Here is a 16,598-nt window from a genome sequence, read left to right on the forward strand (position 1 = left end):
ACCCATACGTTTCCCTTCTCACCGTCCGCTCATTTGCAGCATTGATAAAAGAAGCAAATGGTAGAATGACAGAGGGATTCAGCTGAGTGGAAGATATACTTATGTTCACAGTTTTTTTATAGAAATACATGTCATACTTCTCCTGCTAGTATCATTTCCATATAATATCACATTTATACTATAAAGTCTATACCGCTGAAATATTGTGGTATTAATATTCTTGTGTAATGTGGTTTTTGTGGAAATTGAGCAAAGCAAATGATAAAAAAAAACACTTCTACACCAAACCAGTGTCTTCCTGCATGCTACTTAACATCCAAAGGGTGGTGCTGCAATGTTGGTCAAATATTTCCTGCCAGTATTTACGTCCCACAAGTGTGCTGCTGCGTCTCAGTGCAGGACATGATAAGGTCAGTCCACTCTTTTCCTTAAGGGGCCAGATGATGAGCTCACTTGCTGGCAAGCAGCGCCCGGCCAACCATCATGAAGACCAAGCCAGAGACGAGCTCCAGAGGCACGCCGGCCGCCGCCACCATGAATGACAGACCGTAGAGCACTGAGACCTCGGCGTTTGGACATCCGTTCCCTCTCTCCTGCAAGATGTAGGGCTTCACGTCCACCACCTCCATCCACAGCACGAAGAGCAGCAGCAAGACCAGGAAGAGGCAAGCTGTGGAGTGATAGAGAGAGTGTCAGGAAGACTGGGAGACACAGAGGCTATCACTGCCATGAGTAACACCAGAAGAATGCAGCTCCTACTCATCTCTACTGTTGCCACAGTAGCAGTGTTTACACCTGCTGTTGTTATAGTGATAGCGCTGCAGAGTGACATCTGCTGCTCTGTGTGTATGTATTTGTTATGTGACAGGCATGAACAGCTGACAGCAGCGATGACTGCAACATGTGTTTGTGCCTCCACATTCACCTTGTCACCCTGCAGCAAACACTACATTTGTTATGAAATCTCTACAAGCACACATAGGCTACGAGTTTTATATTTTACCAGAAGTGATGAGGAAGGCTCCTCCCAACTTGTAGAGTTTGTGGCTGATGAAGGGGACACCACAGACCAAGAGGAAACCTCCAGTTAGAGCTGAGACCAGCCCAAGGATTATCAGCAGGGTCCAGAAACCCCGAAACACTGCAACAAACACAGCAGCATGGCCACCGTCAGAGCAGAGGACCTTCTGTTCTATTGGCAGATATCAATATTTTCACAGCTAAAGTTACTTTTAGGTTTAACAATTGATGAAAGATTCAGTAAATCTCCACTAGAACTGTAATACTTGAAGTGTGGATGGCTAAAGTTGCAGAAACTATTAATGAAACCAAATAAATTAAAAGTGAACTAAAAAACTAATTAAAAACTGTGGCTATGGGGAGTTATATTGCGGCCCTTTCAACCATTACTCCTAATAGCTTGACCCTTGTTTTCAAGAGGAAATAATTATGAGTCTTTTCATTTATTACTCAGTCACAAGCTTGTAATTGTAGCTGTTCACTGTTAGTTAAAGTGTAAATACTTCAGCATGTAGTGTCTGTAACTTTATGAAATACCTGCTGTAGCATCATAACTTGGATGAGGCACTGGTCCAAGTGCAACAGGCAGAGGGAAGAGGTAACCATGGATACACACCTTGGACTCTGGTTGGTTAGCTACAGTTAAAAGAAATGGGCATAGTGAAAAGAGAAAAGTAAATAAATAAAAAAAGTGAAGTAAAAAAAAAAGAGTCTTAGGATCAAGAAGAAAATTCAAAACCTTAGAAAAATAATGTGGTTCTAAAAACGACTGGATGTGGTTGAATCCAGGGAAAAACAAGCAATGCCACAAAAGTGCAAAAACTTACAGAAATGCCTCATAAACTGAAATGAAGGCCAACATAATTCCTCTCACTGTATATTTTCTGTCAAATATCCAAATTATAGACATTTTTCTTTCCTACACTTGTGAGCATGTCAGAGAGACCACACAGCTGAGCGCGAGACATGCCACACATTGGACGAGCCCCAACAAAAACGTCTTGCTACCTTAAAAAAGAAGGTTTTCTACATACTGAAGAGAGTGGCCAGGACCGCATGTGTTGTGGGCTCCACCTGAAACACGCAGCGCCAGAAGAAACCCTCATGGTGGAGGGTGAGAGACGGAGGAGAAACCTCTAAATTGATCTAAAGAAGAGAAAGAGGTTGTGGATGAGCACACTCAAATATCTAAAGATGGATGAGCCTTAATGTCTGTCAGCTTTGTCATCACATGTCTGTGTTAGCGGCTGTGTGTGTGTGTGTCTCTGCTTCAGTGCCAGTGCCACGACATCAAACGTGGTTCTGATTATGGCCTGCTGGTCTGTGAGGTTTGAAGGGGAACTTATGAAACACGCATGAATGATACTCTCCACTAGCTTGTCAAAAATATGATTGATGGCACCGAATAACACACAGCAACTTTAATCAACGTCTTTTATTGAAAATGAAAGACTGTTTTGCTGTGATGTTCGGGAGGAATTCAGAGGGGGATTAGTTTTTGATAAATATATCCCTTACTGTGCATTTTGAGATCTCTCTCACAAATGTGGTATGGAAGAATAAACTGGGAAATTAAAGGAGTAGTGCATGTAATTTTACACATGAGGACCGGTTGACTGGTCTGGTCCTACTCAGCCTATGAAATCATTTTTGCCATGGCTGATGATGTCACCTGGGTTATTTCAGACTGCTGCTAAATGTTAGCTCTCGGAAATGCCACACTAGTGAACATGTTAAAGATTGTACCCGCTTTACATCAGCATGTAGCGTCGTAATGGTGAGAATGTTAGCATGCTAATGTTAACATTTTAGCATGTTAGCACAGCCGCAGAGTCTCAATTTGTCAACACAAAGCCTGTGTTGCAAACTGAGGGAATGAGGGTTGACAGACATGGGCGTATAGACTGCATTGGGACGATCTAATGATGCTGTTAATTGTGTTGTGTGAGTGTAAGACCCAGTATTTTTTGATCTGCTGTACTATCTCTGTCTCTTGTGCAGAAGTGCAACACATCTTTAAATATCCTACAAAGGCATTCTGTGCTTCCCACTGTCTACACAACTCCTGATCAGGTTCCACACTGGTCTTTTTGTAGTTATCACATGTGATGTTTCACTGTTAAAAATAATATAGTGACTATTTGTTAAACTGGAAATCACAAACCTGTTTAAAAAGCCAGCAACAAGGTTTGCAATCATTGCATGTAGCCTATTTGTTTAGTAAATCTGGACGATTATGTGCACACATGTGTCTGTCCTACCTCTGTCCCATTGGCATCTTTTTCGCCTGTCAGGGTTGTTTGCGTTGGCAGTGTATATGGTCCACAGTTGTCACTGGCCACCAGCCAGTAGTCTGTACCAAAGGCCAAGAAGAAACACAGTGTCGCTATCGCCCCAAAGATCCCCCCAGCCAAGGCTGCAGCTCCCACCCTCATGACTCCAGCACTAATACCTCCTTCACTGTGCCCTTTCTCCTCAGCTTTCAGCCCTTAGGTCAGTGACTCCTCAGCCCCTCTCTGGTGCCCACTGCAGCCCTCTGCCCAGTCTTCAAGAAAACAGTCTGGCTCTACCAGCCACTCCCCGGCATGCTGAGAGCTGGGGGGAAAGAAACTCCAGCAACCGAGGGGGTCAGGGTGGGTGGGGGGAAGTTATTTTAAGAAGGCTGTCCTTGTCAAATTACCAGTGGGTGTGCTGCGCATTTATAAAGAAAACAAGGGGGGCCACAGGATTGGTTTGTGTGTGTTACAATGTGGACAGCAACTATCAGCATTTATGACTGCAAGGTATTTCAAAGGAAGGTGTAACTCTTGGAGAGCCACTTTGAAAATGAATTAGACTGGAGATGCAAATGACCCTAAAACCTGCACCAGAGCTGTTCAAGGGGTGAAACCTGGGGCTGAGGAAAGCTTTATTGTAGCTGGCAAACATACAAAACGATAAAACCTGAAGGTGAATTATTTAACCCAGTTTAATCATTTTATTTGGAACATGTCCATGAAATTGCTAAAACCTTTCATCAACCCATGCTTGCACCTCACAAATAGTAAATTATGACTTCATAGAGCCACTTTTAAATGGCTGAACACACAGAATTCATTGCTTTACGTTTCTTTCTTTCCCCCCTCATTTTCTTTCTCACGGTCTGTCTTCACTGCTACTTCTCGTTCTCCAAAACAAAGCTGAGATGTTTCTTAGGGGCTCTTCCCACGGGTAATTGATGCTGGGGAGAGATCCGATCCTCTCTGGCAGCTGATGAATTTGGTTCCACTTGCCCAGTCTGAGCTGAGGCTGCTGGGACTGACGGATCCTGGAGGAAGGGCCTCGGGCTTATGGAGCACACTGGCAAGAGAGGAGAGGTTAAGGCGGTGTTTAAGAGCCACAAAGTCAGACGGGTCGAACAATGATTGCCAGGGTCAAAGGCTGGAAGGAACAACCAGGGACAATTTGATTTGATGTCTCAATGACATGTCTCACATGTGAAATGATATGTTTTTTGGTGAGGGCTGGAAACTTCAAAGAACCATGGTGTGAAACAAAACTAAACGTGCTTGTGGATTAATCAGTTAATTTATTTCTTGAACAGACTGTTGAACCCACCATCCAATTGCCAATAACTGTTGAGTACTGGAGTACGTGAAGAATAGCCTGCTTATATGTTGTTTTTTGTACAGTGTGTTGCGCTCTTTACCTGTGTGAGACCTGCTGAGTCCTGCTCTCACTCTCTGTGATCCGTCAAACTCTCTGTCCTCCCGCTACAACAACAGAAACACAGTGAATTTCATTTTGTTACTTGATTAGTTTAATCCAACTGACTTCCATGAGGGACATCACTAAAAATGAATAAAGTTCAAATAACGTTTTTAGAAAATATTGATATTATTATTGTTATTAAATTATAGATTATACTGAATTGATTCAAAACAGGACAAAATACAATTTGTCATTCACTGTCTATGTTGTGTGTCACACCATGTGGTCAGTTCTCTCAGCACAATGCACAACGTATGTACTGTAGCCTTTTGGAATTAAACTCCACGCATTGAATTTTTATGATGTAATTTTTGAATACATTCTGTACCTGTGACCAGTTTGTGACTGTATTATATGAGTATCTCTCTCCCAGACTCTGGTGTCTGTGAAGAGGTCTCCTTGTTTTCCCTGTGGTTGCATCCTGGTGCAGAGTGTGTCTGCTGTAAGCCGGCGTCTGCTGGATTGAGACCACACACAAAACCCAGGAAGGGACATAAGAATAGCACACGCAGAGCACTGTAGACGTTTCATGCTGTAATTTCTTGATGGTACAGTACAAACATATTACTTTGATACCAAAAGTTCAGACATTACCTTATTGTTGAAGTTATGAAGGTTTCTGGACAGGATACGTCTAATGCTGTCCATCTCCTCTGGTAAGAGAGGACGGCTGTGAGAGCGAGGGTCTACTCTAAAGTGAAATGTGAGTAGTCACAACCATTTAGCCAAAAACTGTCAAGACCATTCATGTAGTGGGGCATATGCAGGTAGACAGTGTGTACGTAGCTATTTTTTAGTTGGCAATGGTGTGACCTGCTCCATTCTGCCTCTTATTGGCAAGTACTTAATAGCTCTGTTGGAAGCCTTTAATCATGAGCAGTGATTAGGTTTGACAACAAAGGTTAAGTGACAATGTGAAAAATACTACTGGCCCATCTTTCAGTGAACTAAGTATGTAGAGTAGTCTTGTCACATTTTGTAACAAAGGGTTTGTATCCTTTACTGGACTTAGCTACTACTTAAACAAAGTAAAGGATGATACGTTTTTTAACTCCTGTGAAAGGGACTCGTACCAGGCTTGACCACTGAGGAACAGTCATTTCTTAAAGAATTAAAGTGACATAAAAACATGTAACAATCATGAAACCTTTCTCTGTTTTCAGGGCTCTTATGTGACTTATTCAATGAAGACTAGTGGATTGTTTCTGTGCAAGATAAAAAAAAAACAAGATAGAAAACAAACTATTTTCTTACATCGCCGGTGCCTCCTCAAGTCCTCGCTGCTCCCTTCTCTCCAGCTCCTGGTAAACTCTGAGGATGCTAGAGCGAGCTTGGTTGTCCTCACGGATCAGGAAACGCCGGAGGTATTTTTTGTTGAACTGCTCAAACCTCACTCACACACACAGGTACACACACAACATGCATTAGATCCCTGTTGAAATGGATAACATAATCTGATCTGTTTGCATATGGTATTTGCTGCCATCTTCTGGTGATTTATTTTCATCAACATGTTCAGACACATTCCAGGACAAATTCAGAGTAGGGAGGTTCCTGTAGGACTGGACACTGCAGTTTCAGGACCCTAAGAAGTGGACAACAGGATTCCAGTAGCAACCCTTAAAGCTATTCTGGGAACATTATGCATTTTTTGCAACATAGGGTCCAAGAGTCTTTGTGTTGAAATTGCAGCCCTGAAATCAGGTTCTGGTACTCCTAGTCACTAGGTGGCACTGGCACGAAAAAGTAGGACTGAAACTACACTGTACACTGAGAACATACTGGAGGGAAATTCATAGGTAATTCACAAATGCAGCAAGTTAAACTAACTTGTCTTTCCAGTAGTGCTGTCCCCAGTAACCAACCACGTCTTCTATCCCAGCCAGAAGGTGATCAATGAGCTGAGAGGAAACACCATATCAATATTTTGTTTATGTATTTTTCGTGATTTTACATTTCTACATATACTTTGTGTCATGGTTTGTGTTTAGTGTGTTGTGATTCTGTTCATTGTGCACACAAACCCTTCCCTGCATATTCAGTTCTTTCTACGCACTATGAAACATGCTCTTATTATCAGTTTCATTTTTGCTGAAAAACAAAAATGCCTTTTCTATATGTGCACACTTAATTGTACAATATGTACATTGTGTTGTAGTGTATTCCCAGAAGGAAGAAAACTGAAATATGGTGAAGTGTTAAAGATGTGAGTGATACACAAGCATTGATTGATAATAAAGCATTGACAAAATCTGATCTTTTTAGTGATTCACAAATGTAATGCAAGCCATATTTAGATTAGATCTATACTAATCTAAAAAAAAAAGTGCCTGGTCAAAAAGAAAAAGTGAATTATTTATGTGAATTCCATGTGGTTTTTGTTTTTGTTTGGTTTTGTCTGTGCTCTGATGATTTTGTTTGGTGTCTAAATATGATGATAGTGTGTCTTGTAAGCCCTTATAGGCTGGGCGCCTTAATTGGTGCACGACACGTAAATAAATATAAATTCATTCATTCATTCATTCACTAATCTGTTTAAATTCAGCATACACTTTAATACTGTCATCCCAGATTATAGACACACTTTGGTGTGATTGCTGTAATTTCTCACCCTGCTGTGGATCTCCTCACTGACAGTTGGCAGAGCTCTCTTCTTCCTCTTCACATCCAGCAGCTCAACCAGAGGCTTTATGGTCATCCCCTGGAAACCAGACCAATATAACAAACAGAAAAAAGGAAAAAAAGGACCCCATGAAATATATGCACAACACAAATATTGACTGGTTATTCCTCCAAATTCACATTATATTTGACAATTACTCTCCCACCTGTACAAAGACAGTGAAGAGAATGACCACAATGGTGGTTGTGATGAAGAGTCTTTTCTTTGGGAAGTCGTCAATGAGGAAGACCAGGGAGAAACAGATTGCCCCTCTCAGGCCACCGTAGGCGATGATGAACTGATCCCTGAAGGTCACAGCATTCCTCCGGAGCTTGTTGACCACAGCAGTCAGCAACAGAACACCTCAGGAGAAGGACAAAAATGTTCAGCCCTCAATTCGACAACTATTTATCTAGGATTTCCAAAGGCTGATGTGTTTATAGTGTAATTATGAGGTAGTAGCCGGGGTTTGCCTTCTTGGACATTCTCTGATATTATTTCCTGGATATGCCTGAACTAAAACCCTGAAGTTTCCATATGCCAACTGTTTATCATGTTTCTGACCAGAGGATCATTGGTGCGTTGGGTAACGTAACACACAAAAAGATTGAGCTTGTGTAAGTGCAGGAAAGTTTTTTGAAGATACCTGTGGCCCTCCATATGAGGCAGAGCAGCAGTGTGGAGCAGACGAAGGGCCAGCTCCACATATGGACGTCCTGTATGGTGGAAACACCGAGGAAGATGAAGATCAAGGTTTCACTCACGCTGCTCCACATCTTCAGGAAGTACTGGATGCTGGTGTTGCTGCGTTCTGACACATTAGCCTCCACGTACTGCTTCATGGTGACAGCGCAGGTCACAATGCTAGAGAGAGAGTGGAGGGAACAGGGACTATAAAGACAAATATTCAGATTTTACGAAGCAAAGATTTTGCGAAACGTTGTGTTTGAGCTGAAGCTGATATTCAGCAGCACTCACGCCATGATACCAGAGAGATGTAGCATCTCTGAAGTCAGGTAGGACAAGTAGGAGTAGAGGAAGACAAAGAGTGGGGCTATGACCTGGGCTCTGGAGGTGAACCGGGAGGTGAGGGCTGCCACCAGGCCAAAGAAGAGGCCAACACACAGGCCACCGAGGCCCACAACCACCACCCTGCACCCACCCAGCAGCACATCCAGCCCCGACACTGACGGCAGACGGAGAAACGACTCAAACAGCTTGTACAGCACCTGATGGGAAAAAGTGTATCATGTACAGAACACTATGATTTCATTTCATTTCAAATATCCACCACTTGCTCCCTCACCACAGTAACAGCGTCGTTCAGAAGTGACTCTCCAAAGACTAAGATATGCAGTTGTTCGTTAACATGCATCTCCTGGAAGACAGAGAGCACGGCCACGGGGTCGACGGCAGCGATCAGAGAGCCAAAGAGCAGGCAGTGAAGCAGAGAGACGTCTCCCAGAGAGCTCTGAGCCAACACACACACACCGTACAGAGACAGCCCGATGCCCAGCACGTTCCATAGGGTTCCCAATACTGCATACCTGGAAATATGTGCAGAATCAGTTATCGGCACCACAATGCTAAAATCACACTATATGTAGGCCCTACTCAATAAAATGCTTTTTCCCCTATTTTCTTCTGTCTGAATGTATCCATTTTTGAGGCACTTGGCACTTTTGATATGTCGATGGAGAGAAAACTGTTGGTAAACAGTTGTAAAGGCCATAACCAAAATAATGAACTGAAAGAGCCAAAAGCTTAGGGGGGTAGGGCAAGATTGTATGTAAACACAGCAGTACTTTTAGCTAAATGCTAATACCAGTCTTGCAATGACAAGATTAAACAAGGGTTATGTTTATCATGTTCACTTACTAGTTGAAAATAAATGTTCACCTTTAACAGAGACATATTTATTTAAAAAACAGCTTAAAAGGGTTCAGGAAAAGTGCCCTTTCAAAGCCAAAGTGTATTCAGCAGCTATGCGCTCTGACATAATGGCATGGGACATTGACTGTGTACCAACCAGAGGATGGTACCGAGATTTTCAAAGAACAGCCTCCCTGGCAGGAAGTATCCTGCGTCCAAGACGATCGGCGGGAGAAGAAAGAGGAAGAAGGCATCAGCGCTGAGAGTCGGGGGAGCAGAGTGACGGACACCATATATCACGCCTCCCACCAGGAGGCCCACCATGATGAGGAGACAGCTCTCTGGGACGACTGCAGGGACTCGACCAGACCAGTGGAAACCTGGGGGGTAGAGACCAACAGAGCACACAGCTGAGACTGTTGAATTTACACCGTGTCACTTTGACTGAGCCGCAGAGTGCCACTCTCATACACATCACTCACACACAAATTCTTACAGTGATAGAGTTGGATTTTAATTTCCCCTCCAATGTGTTTTAGCGAACAATTAGGGAGAAGTTGAAAGTCAGAAACTGAGAAACCACTGAAGTTCTAGTTCTCCATGAAATAGAGAAGAGAGAAACTTCTTTGTTCCTGAGGTATAAACAAGCCAAATTTAAGTCACACCTTTTCCTTCATGTCTTTGTGTTTCAAATATCTAAATAAGTGATCACAGAAATCTACGTTGCTATTATTGAAAAAGTAACCTTTACTAAGATTTCCAGCCCTGAATAACAACTCCCTTGTTTCCAGTTTAATTTGACACATATTACAACATCTAACCACCTGTAACATCCAATCATAAGCCAGCTTGTAGTGTATGTGTAAAAGTAAATTTAAGGGTTTACCCAGTTTGGCCAACGAGGCCAGCATGATCCACAGCACGATCTCAAAGGGGGCCTGCACATGGTTGTAGTCCACGCTGAAAACCCTCAGAGCCATGGGCAGATCCACAGACAGGCCACCATCGCTGATGTTGAAGCCCAGTGAGGGGGGCTGGTAGTGGGGCTGAGGGACCTTAACAGGGGGGGTCAGGCCCAAACATCCCAGGCAGACAGAGAGCAGCAGAGGGAGAATCCACAGAGCGGCCATCCTGCAGCCATGCTGGGACAACAGGAGAGAGAGAGGGAGAGAATAGGACAGGGGGTATGGACATGGGGGAGGGCAAACACACACACACAAAACAACCTGACCACAACTCATGCAGCCACTAATGTGCACAGGAATCCCTGAGCTAGCAATGATATCCAACCAGCAGTGCAGAGCTCAACACACACACACACACACACACACACACACACACACACACACACACACACACACACACACACACACACACACACACACACACATGCGCACGCACACACATGTTTGTATGGCTGTCTTTGTGAGGACACTCATTGACATAATGTTTTCCTTAGCCCCTTACCCGTAACCATCCAAAATAAATGCCTAACCTTAATCATTACTCTTAATCTAACTTAAAGTTACCATCCCAGGTGGCACATTTTTGGCAAAATTATAAAAATCAGAGTATATCTGGTAAGTATTAGACAGTAATCGATGACATAAGTGATTTGTCATATAAATTATTAAATTGGTCATCTGTGTGAGGAGCAGGGGCCAAAATTTGGCCTACCGATCAAATTCGTCTCAGACAACTTTGGTTGGATGGCCCGGCCGTCTGTCAGTCAAACTGCCAACTCATGCAACCACCATCTACATTTACGGGACACGTTTGTGTTGCAGACTGAGAGCTGTGACACCGGGTCCAAGGCTCTGATCGCAGGTTTGGTTTTCAGCAGCAGTGTGGAAGGTAGAGAGCCTCCACTCTCCCACACGTAATTTATCTAACATCACAACTAATCCCAAGCTGTTTAACAACGGTAAAAATGAAACATAAGGTAAATCCTGCATAGTTCTTCTGCTCTGTGCTACTCCGATCAGAGCGGCGTCCCTAGCAACGGTCTGTTTTACTTAGCTATTTAACGGTTTTGGTGATTCCTGATTGGACGGAGGGGGTGGGTGCTTTGCTTATCAGTTGTGCAATTTGAAGAAAAATTGTAAATCCAGCCGCCTGGGATGGTAACTTTAAATCTAATTATAATAACCTAATTATTATAAAGTCTAACCCTCAAACAGCCCTTGGAAGGGGTCTGCGGCCAAAATGTCCTCACTTTCCCAAAATGTCCTCACTCTGCACAAGTACACACACACACACACACACACACACACACACACCAGTTAACATAATTTGAATTTGCTTTGTTTTCCAGTACTATTCTTTTTTTATTTTTTTATTTGCTGCTTAATATCGAGCTAAGTAAACATAATTTGGATGATAAAATCAATATTTCAAACAAACAAAATTGATAAATGATGAAATTAGATGATTTGCGATGCCACAACATATGGAGTTCTTGAGATTTTCTTTCCAAAATGAACAAATATTTTTTTAATTTGCAGCCAAGAAAATATCTTTTCCTTCCAGTGTCTTCTTATTATTTTACAGCTTATCATCTTTCATTGCTGTTCTTATTTACTGTAATCTCAATATGCCTGGACAGTCAACAGTTTTCATGGCCAATAACAGGGCTGTTGTAAGAATAAGGCGTTTAATAAAATAGTGGGCTCAGTGAATTTAGCTGTAGGCTACAGGTCATTTACACAACATATGCTCTTACAGTAATATCAAAACATGTTGCATGTTCTTGGTGACTATAATTTACTTTAAAAAAAATTTAACATATGGCATGTGAAAATAGTTTGCAGCTCTCTTTGTGTTGTTTCACATCCTTCTGTGGTCCAAGAGAACAGATTGAAGCTGAATTTTTGATAATATCTCTTGAATGATGAATTACTAATGAAACAATAACCACTGATACTGAAATTTGTGTGTGTGTTTGTGGGGGGGGGTTCTGGAAATAGCCTGTCATTTGAAATTTGACAGTGAATGCAGAATAGTGAAAGGGTTACCAACTAAGTAAAATAAGATTATTTTCTATAATTCTATTAAATTATTTTGTGAACACTTTCTGATGACTCATCAAAATGTTGTTGTTAAAACTTAATGCCTTAAATGATTTATCAATAACTTATTTATTACGTAATAACATTTAGGATGCCAGACCTCAGAAGAAACACCTGCTTTGTTTGTTTCTTCAGTTAAGAGTTAAAGCGCTTATCAAAAATTCCTTGTAAAAGGATGAAAGTGGTGTCTTTTAATATGACTCTAGGTTAACTCATAGGTAAACGAGTTTTGAATTAAGTCTGAAATCGTTAGCAGGCAGTTCTCAAATAATATTGCTGACTATTGGCTCCAAGTGATGATAAACCTGTGTTTTTTTTTGACCAGCAATGAACAGATGTATAATAACAAGGAAAACACACGCTGTCAAAATGTCTAATGTTGGTGTAATTTACCTCGGTTAATCTTATAACTGGTAATAAGGTTATAGCTTTATATCGTGCCTTTTATGTTTGCTGTTCAACTGTTGTGTTGTACCCAGGTGAAAAACATACAAAGTAGCTACATGGAACACAATTTCATGAAACATATTAAACATACAGTAACAAATTGACTGTTTGAACAAGTGTTAATGACTGATCTACAATACTGTTCACTAAATATTTGAATTTGAAATTGTGTAGTCTTTATATAAGCTAGAGATGCGAATGTGGCATCAACTGCATTTCTGAAGTCCTGTGCCACACTGATGCACTATAACTGCATTTTGACTTGTCATCATAGGGCAGATTTTGTAAGCAGTGGTTCAGAGACAACCCTTCAGCATCAGTGAGTCAGACAGCAAAATATAAGGAACCTGAATTTAGCTACCCTAAATGGAAAGTGCTTTTTTTGGTTTCAGATCCCAAGGGTAAATCTTCTTTTTCCTCCTCTTCTTTTTTGTATTTAATTTTCAGATTAGTTAATAAAGGCTCTAATGTCCTCACTGAGTCTGATTAGACACTGACACCTCACATCTGTTAATTACAGAAAAAACAATCTCTGTAAATGTCTATTTTCCATCTTTTTTGCACAGATAAGTGAGGTGGCATATGTTTCCAAAAAGACAAGTGAGCCAGAGCATGTCATTGGATCATCATTATCCTCACTGTGGGAGCTCTGACAGGCCGTCTGCCTGGGTGAGGGATCCCTCCTCTGCTGCTTGCCCTGAGGTTCCTCACGTTTTATTCCCCCTGTTGAGGTTTTTATTGGGAGTTTTTCCTCAATCGATGTGAAGGCCAGAGGATGTTGTCACGATGCTGTGTAAGGCCCTTTGAGACAAACTGTAAAAGTGGGTTACACAAATACTTTGTACAAACATCAAGGTCTGTGCCTCACAGGTTACAAATCAACCTGATGGAGGCAGGAGCATCATCTTCAGACTGTATCCCTAACAGCTCCTGTTGGAGCTCGCTTATCTGCTTTTAAAATAAGCTCTGAAGTTTTCGCCACACAGTAAAGTCAGCATATATAATATACACAGATTAGTGTTTTCCTAAGGTAAAGGTAGAGGTACTTTATTTGTCACTATACAGCTTGTACAGTCAAATTCTTTCTCTGCATTTAACCCATCCCTGAGGAGCAGTGGGCAGTCGCGGCGGCGCCCGGGGAACAACTTGAGCCAGTGCCTTTGGTCAGGGACGCTATGGAGGATTAACTTAAATTACCCATTTTTAGTGGTGAGAAAAACCACAGTAGCCAGAGGAAACCCACGCCGACACAGGCAGAGCATGCAAACTACACACAGAAAGGACCTGGGTGTGGCTGGCCGGGGATTCGAACCCGGGACCTTCTTGCTGTGAGGCAACAGTGCTAACCACTGCACAACCGTTCTCCAAATTAGAAAAGTAAAAATCTAAATATTGAGCTCAATGTGTCATCAGGTCGACTCCAGTTAGACAATTAAAACTGAAATTGTAAATGAACAGCAGAAGAGACTCAGAACTTTGGCAAAGGCATCATCTGTTGTTACAGACGATAATCTGTCATTTCAGAGTGACATCGGGTTCCAGTTCAACATTTAATCTGGGAACGTGTAATAACTTTACACTCTGGTGTAGAGACAAACAACAAGCCCAATTAATTTTTTTAATTAAATTTCTCCAGTCAAAGCACAGCACAAGGTTTCAGTTTATTCACCAAATGGGTTCCTATCTTAGTTGCTCTACCATATTACCTGCTTTACTTATGTCAGTAAATAAATTCTCATGTATAACAGGTAAATTCAGTGTGTTGTAGTACAACAATCTAACAGCAGGTGGCACATGAGAACTGGTATATTTGAGACATCATTTCATCAAGCAAGAAAACAAATATATTATGTAGACAGAGTGAAAATAAGCATGCATTGTTTTACTGAAGTGCACTTTCACAGTCGTATCAATGTGTGTTATGTGTAAAGTTACTTAAACAGAAGCAAAACAAAGCCCAACTACCCTACAGTTAAAAGTTTTGCACAAAGTATTCATCATGTCACTGATGAATATTGTCAGTCTCTGAAATCCTCAGCACAGGGGAGCTGAAATTAGACGAGTAGGGAACTAAGTTGTGGGTGTTCAGGTAACTAATCTTCCTGTCGGTCTCTCCTGATTCCTCCAGACCAGTGACCACCAGTGAGTCTGGCCCCTGCTGCTGGCTGCCGCGCTGAGGCGGTGGCACCAGGCCGTGCAGAAGGCTGTTCCCCAGGTGAGAGTTGCATCGAGCCAAGTTATCAGTCAGGTGCTGCATATACACCTCTTCTAGTTGTTTCTCTAGCAGCCCATTCAGTACAGAGTTTGACATGGGCTCCAATCCTGATCCGGGAAGATCCAGGCTCATGTTCACACTGGCCCCCATTACCAGATATCCCTGGTCTGGTACGGATGAAACAAGGTCCCCTTGTGGTTCCTGTTGGGTTGCCCATCCATCAGAGCCAGCGGTGTACAAATCTTGCTCGGGGGTGGCCGCTCTCAGCAGGTTGTGTGAGATGCGGCCTGAGTCGGCCACCTGCAGATCTGGATACTGTTTCAGGAGGCTACAGTCATCTATGCAGACTGTATAGTCATGGTTGTGGGTGAGCGCAGGTGAACACCCAGGGATTAAGAGGCCTGCAGGATCTTGTGGCAGCACCCTCAGACCCTGAAACCGGGACGATTCTAAGTCTTCGTGGTTTGAACCTGATCACAAAAAATAAATAGATGATTTGTTTGTTTTCAGTTTTGATTCATTTGGTCCGCCATTTTACTATGTGGTATGAACTCGTGACGAAGATAATGTTGCAAGGGAAGCAAGGCAAGCAAGGGAACTAGACCGTGTAAAATTAACACGTGAAAAGAGCATGATAAATTACCTTTTTACTACATCAAGTACTTTGTATGTAAAATTATTTGAAAAGGCTGTTCACCTGCTGTAGTTGAATCTGTCTGTAGGTCTGTCGAGTTGGAGTTGAAGAGGGAACTCTTGGACGGGTCCGGATGACTGTGTGTCTGTGTTTTGTGCCGCCTAGAAGCATTGGCAAACTTTCTCTCCTCCCTATAAAGCAGCACTCGGAGAAAACCTTCAGCCAGCATGGCGCAAACACACTGTCCTCTTGTTTAACGTCTCCCTTTTGCTTCTTCTGGTTGTCAAACTTGTTGCCGCGCAGTGTTACAGCATGTACTGACTGTACAATTCTCGAGGCCTGTTTCACTTCTGCAAATGTGAGCCACTCCACCCACCACATAGTCTACTTCCTTAATCAATCTATAACTGGAAATCAATGTCACACTAATGATGAGAAAAGTTAAGAGAAAAGTTATGAGAAAAGATCTTAAAAGACCCATGTGTCGCCTGTGTTTTGCTATTGCTACATAGCACTGCATTAGCATCAGGAGCTGTTTAATTACCAGTGTAGAAGTAATGTTGTCCATTCAGCTTCAAACTTTGCTGAGAATTGTCTCCAGTAGGCCTATCGAAAAGCAACACTAATGTTAACTCTCTCTACAAAAGTTAGCATGCTGGACAGCTCACCTGGTGCTGCTCCTTCAACTGACAGCTCAAACCACAGCCACCTCCATAGAAACATAGCATACAGCTCTGGAAAAAATTAAGAGACGACTTCCATATGATCAGTTTCTCTGGTTTTACTATTTATGGGTATGTGTTTGAGTAAAATTAATACTTTTGTTTTATTCTACAAACTACTGGCAACATTTCTCCCAAATGTGAAATAAAGATTGGCATTCAGAGCATATTTGCAGAAAATGCTAACTGGTTAAAATCAACAAAAACG

At 42.2% G+C, this 16,598-nt stretch overlaps 3 protein-coding genes across 3 annotated transcripts; all 3 read right to left on the reverse strand.

The window, feature by feature from the left end:
- Positions 1-232: 232 nt before the first annotated feature.
- On the reverse strand, positions 233-3,629 carry LOC146980151 (transmembrane protein 182-like). Its single transcript, XM_085788415.1, has 5 exons — positions 3,282-3,629; positions 2,055-2,166; positions 1,558-1,656; positions 1,004-1,141; positions 233-670 (listed from the first exon to the last, which is right to left on the reverse strand). The coding sequence occupies exons 1-5, from the start codon at positions 3,453-3,455 to the stop codon at positions 450-452; spliced, it is 744 nt and encodes a 247-aa protein (XP_085644541.1). The 5' UTR covers positions 3,456-3,629; the 3' UTR covers positions 233-449.
- A 343-nt stretch (positions 3,630-3,972) lies between these two features.
- On the reverse strand, positions 3,973-10,453 carry LOC146980152 (sodium/hydrogen exchanger 2-like). The gene is made up of 13 exons (XM_085788414.1): positions 10,191-10,453; positions 9,462-9,684; positions 8,739-8,979; positions 8,411-8,661; positions 8,079-8,296; positions 7,599-7,795; positions 7,382-7,471; positions 6,601-6,671; positions 6,025-6,159; positions 5,365-5,461; positions 5,099-5,227; positions 4,709-4,772; positions 3,973-4,359 (listed from the first exon to the last, which is right to left on the reverse strand). Exons 1-13 carry the CDS (start codon positions 10,432-10,434, stop codon positions 4,175-4,177), a joined length of 2,145 nt encoding a protein of 714 aa, XP_085644540.1. The 5' UTR covers positions 10,435-10,453; the 3' UTR covers positions 3,973-4,174.
- A 4,053-nt stretch (positions 10,454-14,506) lies between these two features.
- LOC146980153 (uncharacterized) lies at positions 14,507-16,019 on the reverse strand. Its single transcript, XM_085788764.1, has 2 exons — positions 15,732-16,019; positions 14,507-15,504 (listed from the first exon to the last, which is right to left on the reverse strand). The coding sequence occupies exons 1-2, from the start codon at positions 15,895-15,897 to the stop codon at positions 14,822-14,824; spliced, it is 849 nt and encodes a 282-aa protein (XP_085644890.1). The 5' UTR covers positions 15,898-16,019; the 3' UTR covers positions 14,507-14,821.
- Positions 16,020-16,598: the final 579 nt, after the last annotated feature.

The sequence above is a fragment of the Trachurus japonicus genome, chromosome 10 (assembly GCF_045865225.1).
Source record: "Trachurus japonicus isolate A0001 chromosome 10, Traja_1.0".
Lineage (NCBI taxonomy): Eukaryota > Metazoa > Chordata > Actinopteri > Carangiformes > Carangidae > Trachurus > Trachurus japonicus.